General features: G+C 45.8%; 1 protein-coding gene across 3 annotated transcripts in view; it reads left to right on the forward strand.

The window, feature by feature from the left end:
* ADCY2 (adenylate cyclase 2) overlaps positions 1–22840 on the forward strand; it is a 441756-nt gene that overhangs the window by 395115 nt on the left and 23801 nt on the right. For all 3 annotated transcript variants that reach the window (XM_070476469.1, XM_070476467.1, XM_070476470.1), the window contains 2 exons: positions 11715–11799; positions 15302–15460. In XM_070476469.1, coding sequence (XP_070332570.1) covers positions 11715–11799; positions 15302–15460 — 244 coding nt within the window. The remainder of the gene's footprint in view (positions 1–11714; positions 11800–15301; positions 15461–22840) is intronic.

The following is a 22840-nucleotide window of genomic DNA, read 5'->3' on the forward strand; positions in this document are numbered from 1 at the left end:
TCTCCCCAGCTGGCCCATGGGGACCCCCAGTGAGCCACACGCCTCATACCCACCCCAACCCTGCTGCCAGCTCCCTGTGCATATTATCTCCTAATGGCAGCTTGGAGAGGGAGCTTGGACCAAGAGCTATTGGGATGCACAGAGAGCTGGCCCAAATCTGAGGGCCTGGGAGAGACCACCTTCTTCAATTTAAGTCTGAATTTTCCAATAAGGAGTTCATGAGCCACAGTCAGTTCCTGCTCATGTTTTTGCTGACAGTATAGAGCTTCTTCATCTTCAGCTGCAAAGAATATAATCGATCTGATTTCGGTGTTGACCATCTGGTGATGTCCACATGTCAAGTCATCTCTTGTGTTGTTTGAAGAGGATGTTTGCTATGACAGTGCGTTCTCTTGGCAAAACTCTGTTAAACTTTGCCCTGCTTCATTTTATACTCCAAGGCCAAACTTTCTGGTTACTCCACATTATCTCTTGATCTCTTACTTTGCATTCCAGCCCCCTATGATGAAAAAGACATCTTTTTTGGGTATTAGTTCTGGAAGGTCTTGTAGGTCTTTATAGAACCGTTCAACTTCATCTTCTTTGGCATTAGTGGTTGGGGCATAGATTACTGTGATATTGAATGGTTTACCTTGGAGACGAATAGAGATCATTCTGTCATTTTTGAGATTGCATACAAGTGCTGCATTTCAGACTCTCTTGTTGAGTATGAGGGCTACTCCATTTCTTCTAAGGGATTCTTGCTACTACAAAGCTACAGTATTTAAAACTGTATGGTACTGACATAAAAATAGACACAGACCAATGGAACAGAGTACAAAGCCCATAAATAACCACTTGCATATTTGCATATGCAATAAACTAATATTTGACAAGGGAGTCAATAGTACTCAATACAAAAACGATAATCTCTTTAATAAATGGCATTGGGAAAATTGAATACGACATGCGGAAGAATGAGGGTGGACCCCTATTATACACCACTATGAAACATTAATTTGAATTAATTTGGATAAGGTACTTATAAAGATACTTATAAAAGATACGTATAAGATCTGAAAACTTAAAATTCCTCAAAGAAAGCATAAGGAGGAAGAACTCCTTGATGTTGGTCTTGACAATGATTTGTTTGGATATGACACCAAAAACACAGGCAACAAAACCTAAAATAAGTCAGTGAAACTACATCAAACTAAAAAGCTTCTGATTAGCAAAAGACACTGTCAATGAAATGAAAACGGAACCTGTGGAATGGGAGAAACTGTTTGCCAATAATATATCTGATAATGGATTAATATCCAAAATACATAAAGAGCTCATAGAATTCAGTGTAAAAAATTAATTTGAAAGTAGGCAGAAGAGTTGAATAGATATTTTCCAAAGAAGACATACAAATGGACAACAGTATGTGAAAAAATGCTCAATATTACAATCAGAGAAATGCATATCAAGATCACAATAAAATATGGCCTCACACTCCTTAGAATGGCTGTCATCAAAAAGAGAACAGACAAAAGGTGTTGGCAAGGATGTGGCGAAAAGGAAATAAGGGGATATTTTTTTCTCAGCCAGGAGACAAAAGGAAATCCTCCATTTGCAACAACATGGATGGACCCTGAGGGCATGATGGTTAGTGAAATAAGTTGGACAGACAAATACTGTATCATCTCACTTATATGTGAAGTCTAAGAAAGCTGAACTCACAGAAACGGAGAGTAGAATGGCAGTTACCAGGAGCTAGGAGTGGGAGAAGGTGGAGAAATATTTGTCAAAAGTCACAAGCTTCCAATTATAAGATGAATATATGTTTTGAAGAGCTAAGGTACAGTGTGGTGACTACAGATAATCATACTGTATTATATACATGAAGGTTGCTAAAAGAATAGATTTTCAGTGTTCTCACGACAAAAAGGAGATGGTAATCACTTGAGGTGATGACCTAAGTCAAATCCCTTACAATTATACAGTGGACGTGGCAAATAGATTCAAGGTATTAGATCTGATAGACAGAGTGCCTGAAGAACTATAAACTGAGGTTCATGACATTGTACAGGAGGCCATGATTAAGACCACTCTGAAAAAAAAAAAAAAGACCACCATGAAGAAAAAGAAATGCAAAAAGCAAAATGGTTGTCTGAGGAGGACTTACAAATAGCTACGAAAAGAAGAGGAAAGAAAGGCAAAGGAGAAAAGGAAAGATATACACATCTGAATGCAGAGTTCCAAAGAATATTAAGCAGAGATAAGAAAGCCTTCCTAAGTGATCAATGTAAACAAACTGAGGAGAAGAGTAGAATGGGAAAGACTAGAGATCTCTTCAAGAAAATTGGAGAAACCAAGGGAACATTTCATGCAAACATTTCATGCAATATGCCAGCAAGTTGGGAAAACTCAGCAGTGGCCACAGGACTGAAAAAGGTCAGTTTTCATTCCAATCCCAAAGAAAGGCAATGTCAAAGAATGCTTAAACTACCACACAATTGTACTCATCTCACACACTAGCAAAGTAATGCTCAAATTTCTGCAAGCCAACAGTATGTGAACTGTGAACTTCCAGATGTTCAAGGTGGACTGGTAAACCACCTGTAAAAGAATGAAACTAGAACACTTTTTAACACCATACACAAAAATAAACTCAAAATGGATTAAAGATCTAAATGTAAGACCAGAAACTATAAAACTCCTAGAGGAGAACATAGGCAAAACACTCTCCGACATAAATCACAGCAGGATCCTCTATGACCCACATCCCAGAATTTTAGAAACAAAAGCAAAAATAAACAAATGGTACCTAATGAAACTTAAAAGCTTTTGCACAGCAAAGGAAACTATAAGCAAGGTGAAAAGACAGCCCTCAGAATGGGAGAAGATAATAGCAAACGAAGCAACAAAGGATTAATCTCAAAAATATACAAGCAACTCCTCCAGCTCAACTCCAGAAAAATAAATGACCCAATCAAAAAATGGGCCAAAGAACTAAACAGACATTTCTCCAAGGAAGACATACAGATGGCACAAAAACACATGAAAAGATGCTCAACATCACTCATTATCAGAGAAATGCAAATCAAAACCACAATGAGGTACCATTATACGCCAGTCAGGATGGCTGCTATCCAAAAGTCTACAAGCAATAAATGCTGGAGAGGGTGTGGAGAAAAGGGAACCCTCTTACACTGTTGGTGGGAATGCAAATTAGTACAGCCACTATGGAAAACAGTGTGGAGATTTCTTAAAAAGCTGGAAATAGAACTGCCATATGACCCAGCAATCCCACTTCTGGGCATACACACCGAGGAAACCAGATCTGAAAGAGACACGTGCACCCCAGTGTTCATCGCAGCACTGTTTATAATAGCCAGGACATGGAAGCAACCTAGATGCCCATCAGCAGACGAATGGATGAGGAAGCTGTGGTACATATACACCATGGAATATTACTCAGCCATTAAAAAGAATTCATTTGAATCAGTTCTAATGAGATGGATGAAACTGGAGCCCATTATACAGAGCGAAGTAAGCCAGAAAGATAAAGACCATTACAGTATACTAACACATATATATGGACTTTAGAAAAATGGCAACGATAACCCTATATGCAAAACAGAAAAAGAGACCCAGATGTATAGAACAGATTTGTGGACTCTGGGAGAAGGCGAGGGTGGGAATGTTTCAAGAGGACAGCATTGAAACATGTATATTATCTAGGGTGAAACAGATCACCAGCCCAGGTGGGATGCATGAGACAAGTGCTCGGGCCTGGTGCACTGGAAAGACCCAGAGGGATCGGGTGGAGAGGGAGGTGGGAGGGGGGACTGGGATGGGGAATACATGTAAATCCATGGCTAATTCATTTCAATGTATGACAAAAACCACTGCAATGATGTAAAGTAATTAGCCTCCAACTAATAAAAATAAATGGAAAAAAATAAAAAATTTAAAAAAAAAGAAAAGGCAGAGGAACCAGAGATCAAATGTCAACATCCATTGGTTCATCGAAAAAGCAAGAGAATTCCAGAAGAACATCTACCTCTGGGGGCAGGAGGAGAAGGGGATGGCAGAGGATGAGATGGCTGGATGGCATCACTGACTCGATGGGCATGAGTTTGAGTAAACTCCGGGAGTTGGTGATGGACAGGGAGGCCTGGCGTGCTGTGATTCATGGGGTCGCAAAGAGTCGGACACAACTGAGCGACTGAACTGAACTGGACTGAACTGCTTTATTGACTGCAGTAAAGCCTTTCACTGTGGAAAATTGTGGAAAGTTTTTGTGGAAAAACTGTGGAAAATTCTTCAAGAGATGGGAATACCAGACCACCTTACCTGCCTCCTGAGAAATCTATTTACAGGTCAAGAAGCAACAGTTAAAACTAGACATGGAACAATGGACTGGTTCCAAATTGGGAAATGAATACATCAAAGATGTATATTGTCACCCTGCTTGTTCAACTTATATGCGGAGTACATCATGCAAAATGCCAGGCTGGATGAAGCACATGCTGGAATCAAGATTGCCGGGAAAAGTATCAATAACCTCAGATATGCAGATGACACCACCCTTATGGCAGCAAGTGAAGAAGAACTAAAGAGCCTCTTGATGAAAGTGAAAGAGGAGAGTGAAAAATCTGGCTTAAAACTCAACATTCAAAAAACGAAGATCATGGCATCCAGTCCTATCACTTCATGGCAAATAGATGGGGAAACAATGGAAACAGTGAGAGACTTTATTTTCTTGGGCTCCAAAATCACTGCAGATGGTGACTGCAGCCATGAAATTAAATGACGTTTGCTCCTTGAAAGAAAAACTATGTCCAACTTAAATAGTGTATTAAAAAGCAGAGACATTGCTTTGCCAACAACAGTCCATCCAGTCAAAGCTATGGTTTTTCCAGTGAGAGTTGGACTATAAAGAAAGCTGAGCACTAAAGAATTGATGCTTTTGAACTGTGGTGTTGGAGAAGACTCTTGAGAGTCTCTTGGACTGCAAGGAGATAAAACCAGTCAATTCTAAAGGAAATCAACCCTGAATATTCATTGGAAGGACTGATGCTGAAGCTGATGATTCAGTATTTTGGCCACCTGATATGAAGAGTTGACTCATTAGAAAAAACTCTGATGCTGGGAAAGATTGAAGGTAGGAGGAGAAGGGGACGACAGAGGATGAGATAGTTGGATGGCATCACTGACTCGATGGACATGAGTTTGAGCAAGCTCCAGGAGTTGTGATGGACAGGGAAGCCTGGCATGCTGCAGTCCATGGGGTGGCAAAGAATCAAACTCGACTGACCAACTGAACTGATCTGAACTGAGCTGAGGTGATGAGGGTGATAGCTAATGCTATGGTGATAATCATTTTCCAATATGTAAGTGTATCAAAACACATTGTACCCCTCAAACTTACACAGTCAGTTGTATTTCAATAAAACTAGAATGAAAGTAACTGAAATATGTCAAAAGACAAAGTGTCTTCACAGGTCACTTCCAGCCCTGACTCAGCTGGTGAAGTTTAGTCACTCAGTCATGTCCAACTCTGTGACACCCTGGACTGTAACCCACCAGACTCCTCTGTCCATGGAATTTTCCAGCCAAGAATATTGAAGTGCGTTGCCATTTCCTTCTCCACGGGATCTTTCCGACCCAGGGATCGAACCCATGTCTCCCTTGTTGGCCATCACTGGCAGGTGTATTCTTTATCGCTGAACCAACAGGGAAGTCCATATGATGAATTTCCAACCATTGGAAAAGAATGGTTTATCTTTTTAAATGACTGAGCTATTTTAGAACTCTCCTGTCTGACCACATTTCTGACAGTCACTGGAAACAAACAGATCAGCCGTCGGGAAATAGGTGTGCTTTGATGGCTGCTGAGTCTGAGAAGTAGAATGCAGGAATCCTAGCTGAGCTGTCCTCTTCACGCTTCATCACCAGCCAGCATCAGCTGGCCAGGACCCAGCCACCGTGCTGGTGCCCAGAGGGGAGGACTGTTCTGAGAGCAGATATCAGCAGGATGCTGTGTGCCGCTCAGCTGGAAAAGCAGAAGGGAGCATCAGAAAAGTGGTACCAACACAGACATCTCAGCAACTCTCCCTCCTTCTCCAGCCAGACTTGGAAGAAGATTTCCTGACAGGGCAACTGGCCATCTTTAATTTGCCTCCTGCATTTTAACCCCAGCATTTCCTTTCCTGAGTGTTTTTGCTTTATTCTGGACAGCATCATCTTCTGATATTGTAATTGAGGTCCCAGTCCTATGCTCAGCAAGGTGCAGCAGATTCATCCTTGCAGCAACATCCAGTTGACCAGAACTTGCGCTTTTTCTCATCACTTAACAATGATGGCTCAGTGGGTAAAGAATCTACCTGCAATCCAAGAGACACAGGAGATACGGGTTCGATCTCTGGGTTGGGAAGATCCCCTGGGGAAGGAAATGGCAACCCACTCCAGTATTCTTGCCTGAAAAATCCCACAGGCAGAAGAGTCTGGCAGCCTACAGCCCAAAGGGTCGCAGTGAAATATGTCATGAGACAAAGTGTCTACACAGGTCACTCCCAGCCCTGACTCGGCTGGTGAAGTTTAGTCACTCAGTCAGGTCCGACTCTGTGCCCCCCTGGGCTGTATGTAGCCTGCCAGACTCTGTCCATGGAATTTTCCAGCCAAGAATATTGAAGTGGACACGACTGAATATTGAAGACTCAGACAGGACTGAGCGACTAAGCACAGAGCACAGGGAAGATGCCTGAGGCTTCAGACGTGTCTGGTCGGCAAAGCCAGGTGGCTCCTAACTCACTGGTACCACACAGCTACAGCCGGAAGTAAACTAACATCAGCCATTAAACATGAGGGTCTCATGTGGAAGGGAGGGGGCAGGAGCCATCGTCTCTTTGTGGGACTTTTCCTTATGAAACGTGGGCTTCAGGAACAAGGGTCCCAGAGGTCAGACTACTTTTGATCCCAGTGAGTGACCTGGAAAGATCTGATTTTTACCTCCATTTGTATATTGTTTCTACCACCACAAAAACAGTTTCTTGAGGTCCTCTTCTTAATAATAGAGCCTTATGTCTAGAAAATACAATGTTTTGAAATATGATTATGTGTATGTATACATTCCCAGACTACATCCTCCCCTGAGAGCAGTGAAAATGTCATTTTTATCTCACGGAGCTGTTTGCCTTTAGGTTAGAGACTGTTCACCAAGCAGTTCTACCACCCTCACCCAATGTGTTAGGCTTCTTTGTTTTCTTGGCCTCTGGAAACCTGAGGGCCAGGATGATGGCTCCATTAATAGCCTCAAGGTGAGGGCTGGCTGTAAATTAGTGTGTGGCTACAGGCACATTTGGGTGTCTGTGTCTCCAGAGCCCAATTTTTCAGACTGAAAAATAAGCTGTCTGGTCACATTTTGGCTAGCACTGTCAAGTGAAGAATCCTAGAGTCAGAAACTTTCTCAGTTATATTAGGCCTGTCTTCCATACTTCATAACAAAGTGACAGCGTGACCCTAACATGGTCACGGCCAAAGTGGATTTCACCCCTAAAACTTAAAGGAGAGAGAGACCTCATATCCCAGTGACTGTCAATTTTATATAAATGGCCAATACAGTTGTTAATGCATGAACTGTGTCACCTAAATGAAGATGTGTTGAGGTAAGTGAGTAGCTGAGAAGGTGACCTTACTTGGAAATAGGGTCACTGCACGTGTATTTAGTTAAGATGTGGTCCTACTAGTGTGCTGCTGCCCATGCGCAGTCATGTCTGAGTCTTTGCGACCCCAGGGACTGTAGCCCACCAGGCTCCTCCGTGGGATTTCCCAGGCAAGAATACTGGAGTGGGCTTCTGTTCCTTCTCCAGGGGATCTTCCCGACCCCAGGGTTGAACCCACATCTCCTGCGACTGCTGTTCCAGGCAGATCCTTTACTGCTGAGCCTTCGGGGGAGTAGGGTGGCCCTAACCCAATATGACTGGTGTCCTCCTTATAAGACGGTGACCAGGGTGGGCCTCGCAGTGCAGGGGACATGGGTGCGATCCCTGATCTGGGAAGATCCCACATGCACGGAGCAGCCGAGCCCACGCACCACAACTCCTGATCGTGTGCTCTAGATCTCAGGAGCCCCAGCTGCTGCAGCCCACACACCCTAGAGCGCTTGCTTCACAGCAGGAGAAGCCACTGCAATGAGAAGCCCATACGTCGCAACTGGACAAAGAGCCCACACACAGCAACAAAGACCCAGCGCGGCCAAAAATAATAATTTTTTAAAATAATGTGGATTAAAAAAAAAGAAGAAGACAGCTATATGGAGACAGACACAGGGTGGGATGGGGAGAACCACATGACGATGAAGACAGTCAGTGGAGTGAAACAGTGCCCAACCAAGCGCCGAAGCCAGGACGGACCAGGATGGGTTTCTCTGCAGGTTTCAGGGGGAGGGCAGCCCTGCCGGCACCCTGATTTTGAATGTCTAGCCTTCGGAACTATGAGGTGACACGTTTCTGCTGTTTTAAGCCATCCATCGTGTGGCATGGTTTCAGCAGCCACAAGAAACGGAGATGACTGGCCCAGTCGACTAGACATTGCCAGAAGACATCCCGGAATCTTATTCTGTCACCTGTGCTGATGTCCCTCGCATGCTGCCTACTCCTCTTCCTCCCAGTCTACCCTGCGTACAGTAAGAGCAAGGAACCCAGGAATGGACCTGTAGATGGAAAAATTCTTCCTTCAAACCTCAGGAGCCCAACAGCCCTGGCCTGTGAGTGGCCCACGTGGGAGAGATGGGCTCTGATCGAAGTCGGCAGTTCTTTGGGGCTGGATGAATCAAAGAAATTTTTGAGAGATCTAAATGAAATCCAAGACAGCAGGTTACAGTTCTTTCTAGTCAACCAAGAACATCAGAAAGAAACAAAGCATCTGTGTATCGGTACCCAGGTCTGTCTCATAGGCTGTGTTGCACACCATTATTTCAGAGGTCCTTTGAGTTCTGCACTTTCCAGTGCACTGCCCAGTCCAGAAATGAGTCTTTCCTTCTGTGGTTTTCTCCAAGTCCACACTGCCACCTGCCACAATTCCTCATTAAGGCTTAGGATCTGGGAGATATATAGAGAATGTCATTTCTACTCCTAAACCAATGTTTACATGTGTTAGTGTGAGGAGTCCCAGTAAAGGATTTTTCCCTCTAGATTGCTTGCATGTATTCTCTGCATGATTAACTGAAAACCCAGCCAGCCCCAAGCTGCATAAAGAGGGTCTTACTGCCTCTCCATCAGTGAGAAGGATCAGAGGTGGCTCTGTCTGGGTGGGGCATCTGTTCCCTTATCTGGGGATTCCCTGGGGACCTAACTTCCAGTTGGCTGCACTGATGAAGCTGCTCTAAGATACTGACCTCAGAGTTAACATTTTACTCTCGGTTTAGGTTTACAGGGTGATAGGTGAAACAGTGGTGGACGGTGTCCTAGCAGTTTTCTCGGACCCCTAGAACTGTAAAGCAGTAGAGTGTCCGTGGAGCAACATGAAAATTAAAAACGGCCCACACCAGCTTCTTGGGCAGTGTTGGCTGTGTTGTGCTACCCGTTTTTTTTTTTTACCGAGTTGTAAGGCTTGTGGGACCTTAATTCCCCCACCAGCGATCAAACCCAAGCCCCAGCAGTGATAGCACCAGAGTCCTAACCTCTGGACCACCAGGGAATTCCCTGCGCCACTTTTATTAACTGGTCAGGATCCCGTCAGTATCCTTCCCAGCTGGCTCAGATGGTAAAGAATCCACCCACCTACCTATCTGACCCAAGAGACCCAGGGTCGATCCCTGGGTCAGGAAGATCCCCTGGAGAAGGGAATGGCAACCCACTCCTGTATTCTTGCCTGGAGAACTCCATGGACAAAGGAGCCTGGACGGCTACAGTCCATGGGGTTGCAAAGAGTCGGACATGACTGAGCAACTAAAATAAATAAAAAATCCTGTTTGTGTAGCCAATATGGTGGGGGGAGGGGGGTATGAATTTAAAAGTCACTGAAGTCTGCATTGTTTATAAACATCCGCTCCCCACAGTCACTTCAACTGTGCCATTAGACACAGATACCACGGGTTCACAACAGGTCTTCATTTCTTGACCGTCTGAGCCACCAAGAAGCAACTTTGGATCTTCATTTCTTAAAATCAGTCCCAGTGAGACAGGAAAGTGACATTTCCCAGCCTACTTCATTCCCAGACTGAAACTGGTGACCTTCTTACGGCTGTTGAGCTCAAAATTTTTTTCCAGCCACAGTTGGGCTCAGGAGGAGGGAAGAGACCTGAGTACAAGCATAGCCTTTCTGGAGAGTTCTCTGAGGTCCGACACCCATCAGCCACTGAGACTGGAGATTCTGTCTCCTCTTTTCTACCAGAATCTGCCTGTCATTCTGCTAATGAAATTCACCAGCCTGCATTCTCTTATCTTTCTCTCTAGCTTCCTCACTCCATTCCCTTCCTTATCGATGCATAGTTAATACTAAACGTCGTGAGTGCCATTCACAAAGTGCTTCCTGTGTGTCAGGCTCTGTGCCAGGTACATCAGTATTTGACTTAATGACCAAGACACAGCCTATATGATGGGCATCAGTACCCACTTTGGCTGATGAGGAAGGTGAAGTTTGGAGTTTACCCCAGGTGCCGAGTTCACTAGAGCTGGGGAGCCATGATTCCATCCTGGGTTACTTACTTCAGAGCCCACCTACACTCTTGGGCACTTGATCAATTTCTCTTATGTCATCAGCCCTTGAATCTTCTATGGAGAAAAAGGAAAATCTCACCGCCAGTTCAACTCACAAGCAGAAACTGATGACCTGATATTTACACTTGATTAAATACAAGCTATGCTGTTTATGTGACATGATGTACATACATTATCAACTTTTCTTTCTCAAGTCTCATTTACTGTGGGGAATAATCATTTGTCAGCTTCTGCAAGATTCCCCTGGGGTATCAAGTAGATTTCTCCTTGTTTGCTGAACTTGTCAGGGTTCTCCCAGAAAACAGAACCTTTATGTTGACACAAGAAAATGGACTATCACACATGCCAAGTAGGATGTGTTTGTGGTCATTGCCTACAAGATTGTGGTAAGGATGGAGGTCTCCAGCCAACATGGTAAGAACTCTTGGGGAAGTGGGCCAGGAACTTGATGGGACAGTGGGCCAGGGGTGTCCATCTGTGTTATAGCTTTGTGATACAAAACCCCATGGAAGGAGGAAGAAGAATCAACACCTGCCAGAAGGTCATATGAACATGTATTATTCCTTAGTCTGAGTGGCTTATAGAAATTAAGTTCCCTACTTCATTTTTTTATCTCCTATGATTATTCATTCCTAGTATACTGTCTCTTTCTGCAAATAATTACCAAAAAAAATACAAATCATATAATCAGACTATCCATATTGATCCCAGAAGTAAAAAGAAAATATTACAAATATTCTGTTATTCTTTTATATTTGCTAGAGCTTGATATAAAGTAAGAAATCTATATTCATTGGGAAGATTTTTTCTTTTACTGAGCTCTCGAAATAAGAATTATTTTGTTTTCTCTTGATGCAATCTGGGTTTGCAAATATATTTAAAATGGGTGTGTGTATGTGTTTGGTTGACTGGTGTAGAATGTAGACAGGCTTTAGAGATTCTGAAATTTGTTGATGCATGAATTCTCAGTCCTGTGTGTATGTTGTTTTTTTGTATTGTTCTCGTCTGTTTGTTTCTTAATAGACCAGGCATTTGGAAAGACCTAAAGACCATGGGCTCAGTATCTCTCTTTATATTTTTCATCACACTGCTTGTTCTGGGCAGACAGGTAAGAAGCTTGTTTCTTCTATAACTTCTCTAAAGTGTTGTATTAATAATACTTTGCTCCTGCACAATGCTGTTGCTTTCATGCAAACAAGTGTTGAAGTGTCAGCAGCATCATCTTATCACAAGAGAGAAGCAGGTAGCACAAGGTGCATGTGCTTGGGTGTAGACATTAGGAAAAGGTCTCTCATTGCTTCCCTAAGAGGCAGACTTTGTGAATGGTAGAAATGTGAGTCAACGAATTTCCTGTGAAGTCTCAAAATAAATATGTAGGTTTTGTAAGCCTACAAAAGTATTCCCTCAATAGCTGACATTAATTGGGAAAAATGTCCCTTGCCTGGGGTTTTCATCTGCATTTCAGAAGGTATGACTTCTTTTTCTTTGAAGTGGGTATTAACTATCCTTGCTGTCACTTACAGTTATCCCTGGAAGTACGATCCACTGTTCAAAACTTTTGTTTTGTAATACAAATGAAATGTCCTTCTCGGGCTCTGTGCCCGCTTCTGGCCTCCCAGCAGAGCCTGTTGGGTGCAGTATTCTTTCTCTGCCTGCAAACAAGGACAACCACCCCAAAACTAAAAAGTATCCCATCAGGTAACTCTACCTCAACCAACGTTTGTTTTAAGTTCTTTGATGGATAGCATGAAACAGAGAAGTGGTTTATCTGGAGATAACCAAGGAAAAGGCAAGGCCAGTTAAAGTATATGCACACCTCTAAGCAGTAAAGTTCTATGAGAGTCAGACTGTCAGCTGGGGAGTGTGGGTCCAGCTTCCATTTCTCACCAGGAAGATGCTATTAATAATCTCACGGTCAGGGCAGAGACCAGGCCTGAGGCAGTCAGTGCAGCACCTAGGGACGCCGTCCATCCTCTGCCGTCTTCCTGGAGCCCACAGCGCAGCCCTCCCCAGTCTCTGGAGCGCTCCACTGTGGTCCTGATGCAGAGCTGAGAAGACCTGGGTCCCCTCATCGTCGTCCACACCTCTGTCCCTGGCACATGCTTGGCTCTGCCTTCTTGGGCAGTTTCTCCTGCTAGAATGATCACTCAGATTGCTTTACAGCAACACATTTTCATTACCTAGAATCAAACTGTATTCTCCCAATCTTTTTATTGATCACTGAGAAAATACACGGGAAATACCACCACACAAATGTTGAATCCCACGGCTGCTCACTGATCAGTCACTCTCTGAATGACTTAAGATAAACAGTTACACAAGTCTGCAGTGTTAGGACCAGGCATTCATTTAACAGGATAGTGCTGACAACAGTTTTCTTTTTTTGTCACAAATGCAGTGATAATATGCACATCTGGAAGCCTAAAGGCTTACTATTCCCTGCAAGATCAATGGTGTTCACAATTATTCTTTCAGTTCAGTTCAGTCGCTCAGTCATGTCCCACTCTTTGTGACCCCATGCTCTGCAGCACACCAGGCTTATTCTTTAACCAGCACCAAAGATTCACCATGGGGAGCCAGGAGGCTGATCTTCAGTCCAGAATCACTAAGTGAATGATTTACTAAGGTCCGAAGTCTTCTGGGATAACAAGCACTATGAAGTCTGTGACACAGGGCTTCTGCATACGCTTCAGGAAATGCAGCTGTATTATAAACATATGATGTTTGAAATAAGGTTTTCAAGTGCCATAAGAATTCATGGCCTCAGAGTTATTTCTTCTCTCAGTATGTTTTAAAAAATAGCACAGACACTTTGCAACTTATTTCGTTATTATTTGTCCTGATGGCTCCCCTGCCCTATGACCATCTTTCTGGAAATGATCACCATGTACGTGCTTTCTAAGAAAATGATTATGCTAAATATCACTCTAGGCATCTCAAAAACCTTAGTGAAGAAATAACAAAGTCCTAGACAAGAGCAACAGTATGACTCTTTGTAGTGAAATCTAGTTTGTGATAGAAATGCACGCCAACCAAGGACCTCTTGAAAAAAAGAAAGCTCCCCTGTATTTCACCTGAGTTTATAGGGCAGCACCCTGCCTTCAAGGGTCTGCATCATAGGTGGGCTCAGTCAGGTTATGGGACCAGGTAGTGGCAACCTGGTGCCTGAGAGTGAAGCCGAGGTCCTTGTGTGAGAGGGTTGAGCATCCCTGGATGCTCAAACATACACAAATTGGGCTTGCTGCCTGCCTAAACTGACTTCTTGGCTTCTCTCATGTTTCATTTTTCTCTGATCTTCAACCCATGTCTTCTCAAAGCCACCAGCATAGATTGCTTCTGTCATTTTAGTTTAAAACCAGCCACACCACTAATTTGCTCCCCCCCTCAAAAAAAAATCCATGTAAATAATCTGTTCTCCAAGTGAGAGGCCTTGTCTACTACATTCATAGCATGGTTTCCATAAATACAGAATGTGGGGAAATGTGACAGTAATGTAAAAAACTTTTAAAATGTCTCTTGTAATCCTTTTTTTAAAATGCCTCCCCAGAGGAAAAGGAGTAATTTTTGTGTATATCATATATAGTTTGAATCAAACCTAATTTCAGTGAATGATCATTGTTCATTCATACTTTGAAATGTATTTTTTTAATTGCCATCTGTGCCTGAGGCCATTTATGGGTATTTTGTTTTATTTTGTGCCATCACTGGTATATCTAATCAAACTCATAAAACAAACTCCCTCCATTTAGTTCTTGGCATTTATTTGTCAGTATCTGTGCTGAAATACATTCTGTTATTTAGGCCCTTCTGTTATAGGAAGATTTTTCAAGGTTATTTCATTATATTAAATTGTATACATCAGAGCAGACACAAAATGATGCCAAACCAAAGAGACCCTGTGACAGTAATTGAGCCTCTCTATTTCTACAATGTTAATAACAGCTGGTTTTCTAAAACCTTGAATTTTAATACATTATAAGCATGAACGCATATGTTTTTACCAGCAGGCACCATCTTAATTAAATGATATCAAAATGAACTTTTGTCTAAATATGTCATTCTCTCAGTACAGTGCAGCCTCAAATGGAAAAACACTTACTTTTCAATGAACACTTAATTACATCATTTGTGGTAGAGGAAAACTGATTTTCAGAGATTAAAGGCAAACCGCCACAAATGAACACTATTATTTTTTAAATGCAAATCATGAAATGCACTCTACTAATGTATTTTCCAATTTTCATTTATTCATTATTTATATTCTATGATGCCTCATTTCAAAAAATAACTCAAGCTACCGTATTAATATAGCTGTGTAAGAAGCTTTTATGTCATCTTTTTTTTTTTTTCTTTCAAGCCTCTGGGATAACTCTTTTCTGTGTTTGTGAGGCTGGTTCCTTCTCAAATTTGCATTTTTGCATATCCGCATTAGAGGGTGAATGAGAGACAATTGGGGTAAATAAAGGGTTTGGTAGGGATGATGACAATTCTGTTTGGGGGCGTTCTTTTTTAGATTTTGTCTCATTCTTTTTATTTTCTCTTTAAAACCTCCACTCTCTGGCAGGACAAGATGCCTATTGTTTCTTTACCTCTGTGTCCTCTTGTAACAGAATGAATATTACTGTAGGTTAGACTTCTTATGGAAGAACAAGTTCAAAAAAGAGCGGGAGGAGATAGAAACCATGGAGAACCTGAACCGAGTACTGCTGGAGAACGTGCTTCCCGCGCACGTGGCTGAGCACTTTCTGGCGCGGAGCCTGAAGAATGAGGTCAGAGAGGCGGGGCTGGTGGGAAGAGGCGGGGCTGATGAGGGGAGGCGGGGCCATGGAGAGGAGAGGCGGGGCTATGGAGGGGGGAAGCGGGGCTATGGTAGGAAGAGGCGGGGCTGATATGGAGAGGCGGGGCCATGGAGAGGAGAGGCGGGGCTATGGAGGGGAGAAGCGGGGCTATGGTGGGAAGAGGCGGGGCTGACATGGAGAGGCGGGGCCATGAAGAGGAGAGGCTGGGCTATGAAGGGGAGAGGCGGGGCCATGAAGGGAAGAGGAGGAGCCATGGAGGGGAGAGGTAGGGCTATGGGAAGAGGCGGGGCTGATGAGGATAGGTGGGGCCATGGAGGAGAGGTGGGGCTATGGAGGGGAGAGGTGGGGCCATGGAGGGGAGAGGTGGGGCCATGGAAAGAGGCGGGGCTGATGAGGAGAGGCGGGGCCATGGAGAGGAGAGGCGGGGCTATGGAGGGGGGAAGAGGGGCCGTGAAGGGAAGAGGAGGAGCCATGGAGGGAAGGCGGGGCCATGGGAAGAGGAGGAGCCATGGAGGGGAGAGGCGGGGCTGACGAGAGGCAGGGTTCAGATGTGTAAGATACTACGTGCGTTCCTAGGAAATGTTGGGTTGGAAGGGAATGAGGGATCAAGAAACCTATGGATGGATGAACTTGTTAGAGAAGCTGAACCTTGATGACACTGATGTACAGAGCCACAGAGTGAGAAGGCTTGGAACAGTGTTTTTCTATTAAAAAAAAAAAAAAACTTTGTCAATAATTAAAGTTGACGTTGAGAACTTGCCTCGTGGCAGGGGAGGGACCGGACCTTATCACTCTAGTCTGTCTGGAAGTATGCTGGGCGTGGTCAGCCAGTCCAGGGGCCCCATTCACTTCCCTATTTCTCCTCCTGGTGTTTTCTGCGTTCAGTAGGTTATTCGGCAACTCATTTGCTTGTGGGTCGCAGATAATGAAATCATTGCATCTATTAAGGAGAAAGCATCTGTTTTTGTTAGCAATATAAGAGCTTTGTGTATATGTCTCGCTGTCGGTTCAGTCTGTAAATTCAGCAGGTACCTAAGGTTATCCCTGCCCTGTGGTCAGGCCGGTGCTGGGCGTGGCGGGCCACAGCCCATGGGCTTTCAAAGGGTCAGACATGACTGAATGACTGCTGTGTGCCCGGCCAGCGGCCCTTCTGTCCCTAGTGTGTCTCGGTGCTCCCAGGATGGGGATGACATTTCCTCCAAAGCTACCTCATCATGGCACTATTTTAATAATTTAAGAACACACACAGAGTCATCTACAGCCTTCACCACCCCCGTGGGCTCCATGGGGAAGGCTGCAGAGTGGGCTTGAACGTTGGACCAGGTGCCACCTCACTGCGACCAAAGTTTGGGAACTTTTCCAGGACCAAGTAGGAATCGGCATACTTCATGAGACCACCTCTGGACTTGGTTGCCTAGTTTGTCATATCAAGAAGGTGAATTCCTGTGGGGGTGGGGGTGGCCCCGTCCATGTCCACATTCTGCCTGTGTGTGCATGAACCTGACTTAGGCACTGAAATGATTTTCCCTGCAGACAGCCTGCACCCATTCACCAAGCACCCAGCTTATTCCTTCATCCAGGAAACATACTCCTGACCCAGACCAGGTGCAGCCCTGTAGGAAAACAAACAGGATCTCAGTGTCAACGTTTTACAAACTCTCATTGCCACAGACAACTCCGAATTCCCTCACCACATGTTAGGAGTCTCTAGTTTTCCCTTAGGAGCCCCTGCTCTCCTAGGCATCATTCAATTTGCTCTGTCTAGCTGCTGACCTGACTTTGCTCCAGAGGCTAGAGCTACCCACGTTGAATCTTAAATCAGGGGCATCAGGCCAATGAGACCGTCCTTGAAGTGATTTCATTCTTCATAGCCCTGGGCTGCAAAAGGTGCGTGTTCAGTCATGTCTGACACTGTGCAACCCTATGGACTATAACCTGTCAGGCTCCTCTGTCCATGGAACTCTCCAGGCAAGAATACTAGGGTAGGTTACCATGCCCTTCTCCAGGGGATCTTCCTGACCCAGGGATCGAAACTGCATCTCTTTCATCTGCTGCATTGGCAGGTGGATTTTTTACCAACTGTGCATCTGGGGCTGCAAAAGTCTCTGTACTTCATTAGACAACACAGAACACCCCTGGGCTGTGACTTCCACATTTTATTGCCAGTTTTTGTTGGTTAGGTAAATACTGGGTGGGGGGAGCGGGGGTGGGAAGCTACTTAAGCAGCCGCTGTAACTGTTGGGGATTAAAAAATTCCTTGGCCATCCAGTGATTAACACTCTGTGTTTCCACTCCCAGCAGCATGGGTTCAATCCCTGATCAGGGGACTAAGATCCCAAATGCAATGAGGCCAAAAAAAATTACAGGGAAGCCTGTCAGGCTAAAGATCAGACAGGTAATGAAGGAGGTTCTTTTGCTACAATACTTGTGGAGAATGCTGAATGCAGAAAAGAGCACGCAGAATGAGGCTAAAGGAGGAGGAGAGCCTCTAGCTCCCTGCCTAAAGGATTTGAGAGCTCCCATCGTGAATCTCTTTTCCAAGAAAAGATCACTGGAAAAGACCCTGATGCTGGGAAAGATTGAGGGCAAGAGGAGAAGGAGGAGACAGAAGATGAGATGGTTGGATGGCATCACTGACTCAATGGACATACGAATTTGAGCAAACTCCGCGAGATGGTGAAGGACAGGGATGCCTGGCGGGCTACAATCCATGAGGTCGCGAAGAGTTGGACACGACTTGGTGACTGAACAACGGCAATAATCATGAACCTCATAAGGGAGCGCTTTGTTTTCTGGGTTTTTCCCTGTGTTATGGAAAAACCAGAATGAACTTTGTGGCCAACCCAGTAACACCGTTGTTATAAAGAGATTCCTGAGAGTGCATAGCAAATTCCTGCCCTGTCCTCTGACTTCACTACGGATGGGCTGGCTGCCTGACTTCCGTTGGAACACAGATGACCCTTCCTGTCCCCAATCAACTCCATCCCTGGGCAGAAGAGCCCACGTCCCTGACCCAGGGGGTCTCATCGTAAGCTCGTGATCCGGGCCAGCAGGCTGAGGTTGTCGGATCTGCTGCAGCTGAACAGCGATGGGGTCTGTGCTGTTTAACAGTGTGGATATGATCCAGGCTCCTGGCCCGTCCTCGGTGCCAAGGCCAAATAGATGCCCCCTGTGTGTGATAGCGCTCTTGCCCCTTCCCCACTGCGACACCACCCCCAAGGCTTCCCTGAGGGGAAGTGCTGATGGTTATTGAACATGCAGACTGTGGACGGGATCATTCCTGGGGGGTTCCAGACCCAAACTGGGCAAGGCAGAGCATAGCCAATGCTGCAACCAGCGAAATCCCTAACCCAAGAGCAGGGCTTTCCCAAATGAAGGAACACCCAGGATACCAGCTATGCATGCCCTTCCCAGTCCCCAGGGCCACTTTCCCCTCCTGTAGGGTCCCACTTGGCCACTGACAGCAAAGCTCTTGTCCCAGGCCTGGCCCTTCTTAGCTGTAGGACTCAGGCTCCATCCTCACAGAGGCTATAATTAATTTTCAAAGCAGTAATTGATGCAAAACTTTTAGAGCTGTGTCTGACATGCAGTAAACACTCAATCTTAGTTAACTTTCAAGCAAATATCCCAAACTTAACACAAAACTTGAGAACCACTGCCTCCTGGAATTTATCAAGATCTGTCCAGGGAGGCAGCTACCCCACAGCTTTTCAAGGTTGGACCAGAGTGAACAGTAAAACAAACATCGTCACTCTGCCCCTATGCAGAAGCATCACTTCCTTAGCTCCATCTCCTCGGGGCAGGCTGAGCGCTCACAGCTTCTGGATGCAGAGACCTGACCAAGTCTGAGCTTCTCAGGTGGTTCAGTGGTAAACAAACAAAAATAATTCTGCCAGTGCAGTAGAGGCAGGTTTGATCGCAGGGTCGGGAAGATCCCCTGGAGGAGGGCATGGCAACCCACTCCAGTATTCTTGCCTGGAGAATCCCATGGACAGAGGAGCCTGGCGGGCTATGGTCCACAGCATCACACAGAGTCCAACACAAGTGAAGCAACTTAGCACACTCACACAAAGGTGGGAGTATATCTTTCAGTTCCACAATAAATATTAATACTCCATGGTGTTCGGGAACATTCCCTGGAAACATGACTTATGACTTCGGCTAAGACCCATGTTTTTTGGGCTTCAGAATCACTTCAGATGGTGACTGCAGCCATGAAATTAAAAGACTCTTACTCCTTGGAAGGAAAGTTATGACCAACCTAAACAGCATATTAAAAAGCAGAGACGTTACTTTGCCAACAAAGGTCCATCTAGTCAAAGCTATGGTTTTTCCAGTGGTCATGTGTGGATGTGAGAGTTGAGCTAATGAAAGCAGAGTGCCGAAAAATTTGTGCTTTTGAACTGTGGTGTTGGAGACTCTTGAGAGTCCCTTGGACTGTGAGGAGATCCAACCAGTCCAATCTAAAGGAGAGCAGTCCTGGCTGTTCATTGGAAGGACTGATGCTGAAGCTGAAACTCCAATCCTTTGGCCACCTGATGCGAAGAGCTGACTCATTTGAAAAGACCCTAATGCTGGGAAAGACTGAAGGCAGGAGGAGACGGGGATGACAGAGGAGGAGATGGTTGGATGGCATCACCGACTCAATGGACATGAGTTTGGGTAAACTCCAGGAGTTGGTGATGGACAGGGAGGCCTGGCGTTCTGCAGTCCATGGGGTCACAAAGAGTCAGACATGACTGAGCAACTGAACTGAACTGAACTGAAGACCAGTGTTAACAAAGAGCCTTTTGATTCTCCACCTGCCATATGCACATGCAGACAAAACTCCTCTCCCTTCAGAAGTACAGAGTAAAGAATGATTTAATGACAGTAATCCCCAAAAGATTTTGCTTTTGATTTAAGGCTGTTCACTGCACCTGTGCCCCAGGTCTGTGCCAGGAGCTGCTGTGTCCAGCCTAGCAGGCTCTTCTTTTCCCTTCCTCAGGGCACCGGTTTCCCGTAAGGCATCCCAAGGTTCTCCACCAGCTGCTGACCGTCCTGACCAGGTCTGAACCCTCAGGCCACTCAGAGTCTGGACCGAGCTCCGTGCGCCCAGACGGAGCCCACAGGTTTACAAAGCCTTTGCTCCAGACTGCTGCGCTGTGGCAGGAGTGGGGCTGAGAGGTCCCTTGAATAGACGTCCTGGCCGGCTCCTGTCACTTGTTGAAAAGACCGCATTTTCTCCTCAGTTGCCCCTTCGCCGAGTCCCCTGTGGTCAGGGTTGTGTGTGATTTTTGAGCCAAGCAGTCTCACTGTGGGAGAGCTGAGGCTTGACCAAAACAAGATACAGGGGCTTCCCTGGTGACTCAGTGGTTAAAAAATAACCAGCTTCCAATGCAGGAGACACGGGTTCGAACCCCGATCTGGGAGGATCCCACATGCCTCGGAGCAACTAAGCCTGTACACCACAGCTACTGAGCCCGTGCTCAAACTGCAGGCCCCACAGGAAGCCCCGGAACCACAGCTACTGAAGCCGCAAGCCTCAGAGCTTTTTCTCTGCAATAGGAGAAGCCAGTGCACTGAGAAGCCTGTGCACAACTCGAGACTGCGCCCTGCTCTCCGCAACTAGAGCAGTGCCCGAGCAGCGGCGACAACACAGCACAGCCAAAAATAAATTAATTTAATCTAATTTAATTAAAAAAACAAGACACAGATGTCGCTGTGGGTGCAGGGAGGAGGGTGAGGAGGTCGCCAGGCAGGCAAAGAGCTCCCCCTTCTCAGCTATTTACCCCGTCTCAACACCCAGGCAGCTCCCTCCACCTGCTCCTTGCAGTCAGGCTAGAAAACCACAGGGGCTGAGAGATGCTCCTGTGCTTTCTAATGACCTGACTCCCGTGTAGACTTCAGACACAAGTGGACAGCTGGAGAGCCGGCGTGCTGAGCATTAAAACACAGGCCACCTGGGGGAGGTGAAAGGTGGGAACACCTCCTCCCAGCTGTGGCTTGAGTCAGCAAGCGAGAGTGCTGGTCCCAGACTCTGAAGCCCAAGCTTGTGGCAGTCCTGACCATCTTCCAGGGTGCACCGAGCAGACGTCTCCACACCTGGGCATACACTGCACCAGCCACACTTTGCTCTCCTGATCTCTGCTCCCCTCTCCTCTCCAGCTAGACTCTAAGCTCCTTAGGGAAGGGCTCTTGTTGTCCATCTCTGTGTCCCTAATACCTGGTGTGAAGCTTGGCCTGCAGCAGGCCCCCTTGAGGGCTGTGTATGCACGTACCCGTGTGTCTATACAACAGATGCTAAAGTGAATACCAGCCCATGACACCAAGAGACAGGAGGACTCATATCCCAAAGGGAGTGCTGCACAACTCTCGACTCTTCACTCCCAGGCACACCAGGGTTGGGGGAAGGATTGGAGGCAGAATGTAGTGAGAAGTGAGTGCCCTCCACAAAGGATGAGAAAGATCCTCTCTTCACGACTGGACCAAAATGACCACTCAACCTGATGCGAAGAACTGACTCGTTGGAAAAGACCCTGATGGTGGGAAAGATTGAAGGAGGGAAGAGAAGGGGATGACAGAGGATGAGATGGTTGGATGGCATCACCGACGCGATGGACACGAGTTTGAGTGAGCTCTGGGAGTTGGTGATGGACAGAGAGGCCTGGCGTGCTGTAATCCATGGGGTCACAAAGAGTTGGACACGACTGAGTGACTGAACTGAGTGACAGCCTAGGAAGTGTACCTTAGACTTGTGTCTCTGAGTGGTCCTGGGGCAGCAGCGCCATCTAGGGGGCACAGATGCCTGGTGGGTTCCTGATGGGTGGGTGTGGCAGGGGCGGGGAGGCGGGGCTGATGGGAGTGACCGGGCCAAGAGAGTTGGAGGGCTGCAGGTGGGGACTCTGGAGGTTGGGAGGGCAAAGCGTGCTGAATGTCTCCAGGGAGCCAGCAAGAGAAAGACAGTTGGTGTGGGGTCATTTTAGATCCTGTTGGGAAAAGCTGCTTTTAGGTCCCAATAGAGAAGCTAGAAGAATAACTAGAAAGCCTGGGGCAAAGAGAGTAATCAGGACTAAGAGGGGAGGATGTGGTCCACATTAAGGGAACCTGGGCAGGATGTCCCGTGATCAGAGAAGTGATGGGGTGTCTCCAAATAACCCAAAGAAATGGCCACCAGGTTTAAGTGCATGTTTTTAGTTTGAGGAACTGTGATGTAGTTAATGGGACATGTTCCTTCTCCAGCAGACACTTCTTTCTTTCCTCATTCTCCACCCCTGGGTGCTTTGGAAAACCTGACTAGCCATCTGGGGAGGAGTCAGAGCAGAAACATGAGGAGCAGAGAAAGATAAGCCAACTGTTCACTCTTCCCAC

Source organism: Odocoileus virginianus, chromosome 14, assembly GCF_023699985.2.
Source record: "Odocoileus virginianus isolate 20LAN1187 ecotype Illinois chromosome 14, Ovbor_1.2, whole genome shotgun sequence".
NCBI lineage: Eukaryota > Metazoa > Chordata > Mammalia > Artiodactyla > Cervidae > Odocoileus > Odocoileus virginianus.